We start from the raw sequence: 5,093 nt of genomic DNA, 5'->3' as shown, positions 1-5,093 counted from the left end.
CGCCCCCGCCACCTCCACGCCCCACCTCCTCCCACTGGTGTATATAGCGGATGAGGCGGGAGAGGCGGAGCAGCCGCAGCAGACTTAGGATCTTGGTGAAGCGAACGATGCGTAGGGCCCGTGCCGTTTTGTAGACCTCAGCGTCCAACCGTGGCTCCAGCTCCACCACCAGGAAGATGTAATCCACGGGGATAGAAGAGATGAGGTCAACCAGGAACCAGGTGCGCAGGTAGCGCGTGCGGATGGCCCGCGGTGCTAGCAGGATCTCAGCACCCTCCTCCACCACGATGCCCGTTCGGAAGTTGAGCACCAGATCCAGTAGGAAGAAAGTATCGGACAATACGTTGAAGACGATCCAAGGCGGGGAGTTCTCCTCCTTGAAGAAGGTGATACCCACAGGCAGGACGATGAGGTTCCCCACCATCAGCAGCAGCATGATCAGGTCCCAGTAAAACCTAAGGTGGGAGTGAGATGAGGGGTAAGACCGTGAGGATATTTCACCAGCCACTAGACTGACAGAAGATAGGCTGACGTGGCCAAGAATGGCCAAAGATACACAGTAACAGAAAGACTGTTCACAGCTGCTGGGAGTATAAGTTGGGACCACCATTTGGGAAAATATTTATCTATTGAAGTTAAACATTTGCATTCCCTGCAACTCAGCAATTCCATTCCTAGGTATAGACACCTCCAAGGGAAACATGTGCTCCAGGAGATACACATAGGAATGTTTACAGCAGCATTAAATTTGAGAACAATGCACATATCCTTGTGTAGAAAAATGTAGATAGATAAGTAGATAAATACACTATTTATGGGCTGGCATACCATACAGCTGTGAAATTACCCAATTACAGCTGCATTCAGTTCTATGGATGAATTTCAAAAATGCAATGTTGAGCAAAAGAAGCAAGAAACAGCCTGGACAACATAGTGAGACCTCATCTCAACAACAAATAAAAAAATTAGCCAGGCATGGTGGTGTGCACCTACAGTCCCGGCTACTCAGAAGGCTGAGGTGTACTCTAGTCTGACTGACAGAGCGAGACCCTGTCTCAAAAGGAAAGCTAAGGCTCACGCCTGTAACCCCAGCACTTTGGGAGGCCAAAGTGGGATCACTGGAGTCCAGGAGTTCAAGACCAGCCTGGGCAACATAGTGAGATCCTATCTCTACAAATAATTAAAAATTAGGCCGGGCCCGGTGGCTCATGCCTGTAATCCCAGCACTTTGGGAGGCTGAGGCTGGCGGATCACCTGAGGTCAGGAGTTTGAGACCAATCTGGCCAACATCGCAAAATCCCGTCTCTACTAAAAGTACAAAAATTAGCTGGGCATGGTGGTGGGAGCCTGTAATCCCAGCTACTAGGGAGGCTGAGGCAGGAAAATGGCAAAAACCAAGGAGGCAGAGGTTGCAGTGAGCTGAGATCACACCACTGCACTCCAACCTGGGTGACAAGAGCGAGACTCTGTCTCAAAAAAAAAAAAAAAATCCCAGCACTTTGGGAGGCCAAGACGAGTGGATCGTGAGGTCAAGAGATCAAGACCATCCTGGCCAACATGGTGAAACCCCTTCTCTATGAAAAATATAAAAATTAGCTGGGCGTGGTGGCACACACCTGTAGTCCCAGCTACTCAGGAGGCTGAGGCAGGAGAATCACTGGAACCCAGGAGGTGGAGGTTGCAGTGAGCAGAGATCACGCCACTGTACTCCAGCCTGGGTGACAGAGAGAGACTTCATCTCAAAAAAATAAATAAATAAAAAATAAAAATAAAAATTAGCCAGGCCCTGGGGGCGGTGGCTCACATCTGTAATCCCAGCACTTTGGGAGGCCGAGGTGGGCAGATCATGAGGTCAGGAGATCGAGACCATCTTGGCTAATATGGTGAAACCCCGTCTCTACTAAAAATACAAAAAATTAGCCAGGCATGGTGGTGGGCACCTGTACTCCCAGCTATTCAGGAGTCTGAGGCAGGAGAATGGCATGAACCTGGGAGGCGGAGCTTGCAGTAAGCCGAGATTGCGCCACTGCACTCCAGCCTGGGCAACAGTGTGAGACTCCGCCTCAAACAAACAAACAAAAAAACAAAACAAAACAAAACAGAAAAAACTGCAGAGCTCCAGACCCCAGCCCAGAGATTCTCATTGAGTAGGCCTGGGGAGGGGCTGGAGCTCTGTGATTCTGCAGCGTACCCAGGCACGGATCCTGAGCCCAGGAGCAGTTGCCCTCTCCACTGTCTGCTCATGACCCTGCCACCCTCCCTGAGGCCTGCTGACCCCCAAAGTAGGATCCATCGGTGAGGCGTGTGTCCCGGGCGCCGCGGGCCAGCACACTGAGCAACCCATGCTGGATGAAGTACATCTTCCTCCCCACGGAGCCCTCACGCACCACGAGGTCCCCCGGCTGGAAGACCTCAAAGCGCAGCTTGGTGAGGACTGCAGTGACGAAGCTGGGGTCGGCGTGGGCAAACAGCGGCATGTGGGCCACCAGGCCCCGACAGGTGAAGTTAATGATCTCCTGGACAGGGGAGGGGCCTGTCAGGCAGGCTGTGCCCTGTGATCTGAGATGATCCCACCAAGCTCATCTGCTTCCAGAAACCCCACCCCTGGGGTCATATTCTGCCAAAGGATGGGGATGCGTCAGTGGACCTGGGACCATCCCTAAGCTCTTGCCTTCAGATCTTTCCCATGAGCCCTTGTGGGACCATCCCCCGAAAACAGAGATCCCTATAGTCCCTCATGTATACTTCACCTGCAAAGGACCTTCAAGAAAGACCCTAGCCCCTGAAAGCCCCCCAAATACCTGGCCTCCCACAGGGCCCTCTGCAGGCCTCATTCCCTATAGGAGCACCTGCTGACCAATAGCCCCTACCACCAGACAGCACTCCAGGTCCCTGACGAGTCCCCCTTCCAGGCCCAACCCAGCCCCACCTCCCGAAGCGGCTCGCTCAGCTCGCCCAGGATGCTTTCCTCGTCGAACATCTTGCCCTGGTAGCGGTGCTCATAGTACTCGTGGATGCGCTGCCGTGTGTCTGCTGGCAGCTTGTGGAAGGACATGTACTGCTCCACCTGCTTATACTGGAGGGCCAGCCCATTGCCAGGGGCAAGAGGACACAGGGAGAGATTTGGGGCCGGAACAGTGGGGTGTATGTGTGGGAGGCCAGAGACACAGGTCAAACTCAAAGGGGTGAAACATGGAAGCAGACATGGATACACAGGGCCACAGAGCAATATGGATAATGGTGGGTAGCAGGAAGACACAGAGCACAGTCATAGGAAAACCCAGGCGTGGACAGTGGAGGGGCCAGGCACAGGCATAGGTTCAAACAAGGAAAAGGTACACGCAGGGGCAGGGAACAAATGGACACAGGGCAGGAAAGGAAACAGAGATGCAACAGGGGCACACATCAGAATGGGCCTCAAGTCAGGCTACCCAGTCTCCAACACCCCTCCATGCCACACCTCCCTCTCCTGTCCCTGCTGACCTTCTCCTGGTACTGACGCCGGGAAGAGTCCAGGGACTGGATGAGTGCCGTGGCGTGGCCGATGAACATGGCGTAGCATGTGGCACCCACGATCATGCTGAGCATGGTGAGCCAGACGTCGGGCATGCCTACAGGTGCCTGTTGCCCATAGCCAATGCACAGCATGTGGCTCATGGCCTTGAACAGGGCATGGGAATATTGGCGGCCCCACGAGTGGTTCTGGGGGGCAGAGTGTATTGCAGAGCTGGGCATGGGCCCCTTGGAGCCTCATTCTCCGCCTGCCCTTCTTCCTCTTTTGGTCTTTCTGTCTGCCCCCTTCTACTGCAGGCCTTCCTCCTGGCAGGCACTAAAGTTTGGTTCTGGGGGCCCTGAGGCAAAAGGGTCCTCTACTGCAACTTGGGGGCCTCAGCTTCTGCCTAGGTACCCTTAGTTGCCTGCTCCCTCCAACACATGAGCACTTCTTCTGGGTCTCCTTCCCCTTTCCTCCCTCCTCCCCACCTCCTCACTCCTATTTTCTGTCGTGATCATCTCCCACCTCCTGCTCCCTGTGCCATCCCTGCTACTCGGGCAGAAGAGCCCTAAGAAGGCCCAGGAAAGGCAGAGCTGTGGGGACTTCTCACCACCATGTGGTTGATGGAGACCCAGCAGTCGGGAGGGAAGTCCTGCAGCATGGGCACCAGGAACTGCAGACAGCCATCCCAGTGACATAGCAGCAGCATCATCCCAATGAGGTTGAAGATGCGAACCACAGCACTGGCCAGGTCATAGGTCATGTGAAAGATCTGAGGAGTCCAAGGAGGAGCTGCTGTGGACAGGAACGCCTCCCTGCTTGTCCTCCTCCATTCCCAGCCTGGCAAATTCTCTCTCTGAACTACTCCCCAGCCCCAGCCCCCATGAATTAAAAAATGCAACTATTATTCATTTGTATGGAGTTCTGTGGCACACATGTATAGCTAATGCAAAGCAGTTTCTTATTTCTCTCATCTTATGGATAGGAAAGCTGAGGTCAGTCATGTGCCCAGAACCACACAGTAAGTGTCACAGCAGAGAATCAAACAAATCTATTGCACAAGCTGCCCAGGTGTAGCCTAGAAAAGAGAGGGCATTTCACAGTGTAATGTCTCCAGAGCATATGTGTAAGAATTAATGCCAGCAGCCCTCTCCTTTCCAGTCGTAATAATACATAATAGTAGCTTCACTGAGAACTTAGTATGTGCTAGACACCTTTCTAAGTGATTTGCATGTATTAACTCCTTTAATTCTAACAGCCTCATCACAGGCAAGTGTATTTAACACTCTCATTTTATAGAACCGAAAATCAAGTCTCCTATAGTAAACAATAAAACTGGGATCTGACCAAAGACAATGAGACTGCAGAGCCCACAGTCTGAACCACTAAATTCTGCTGCTCTGAAGCTGAAGCTCCAGCTTCTTCCACACCTCATCCTCCACCCAGCATCCAGCTAACTCTAAAGTATGTCTGGCAGCTGTGCTCCACCCTCCTGTGCCACCATCTTCACCCCAGGCCCCATCCCCTGAATCCTCATTCTGTTCCTGCTTCTCCCCCACCAATTTTGGAGAGATCTCACCCACGGAAGCCCCACCCATCT

At 52.9% G+C, this 5,093-nt stretch overlaps 1 protein-coding gene across 1 annotated transcript in view; it reads right to left on the bottom strand.

The window, feature by feature from the left end:
* Positions 1-5,093, bottom strand: part of HCN3 (hyperpolarization activated cyclic nucleotide gated potassium channel 3) — a gene marked incomplete at its 5' end in the record, with an annotated part of 14,947 nt that overhangs the window by 6,770 nt on the left and 3,084 nt on the right. Inside the window, one exon of the mRNA XM_011928502.1 lies at positions 26-455. Within this exon, the coding sequence (XP_011783892.1) occupies positions 26-455 (430 nt within the window). The remainder of the gene's footprint in view (positions 1-25; positions 456-5,093) is intronic.

This window comes from Colobus angolensis, unplaced genomic scaffold (assembly GCF_000951035.1).
Source record: "Colobus angolensis palliatus isolate OR3802 unplaced genomic scaffold, Cang.pa_1.0 Scaffold77, whole genome shotgun sequence".
In the NCBI taxonomy this organism is placed as follows: Eukaryota; Metazoa; Chordata; class Mammalia; order Primates; family Cercopithecidae; genus Colobus; species Colobus angolensis.
This window is presented reverse-complemented; position numbering and strand designations above follow the sequence as displayed.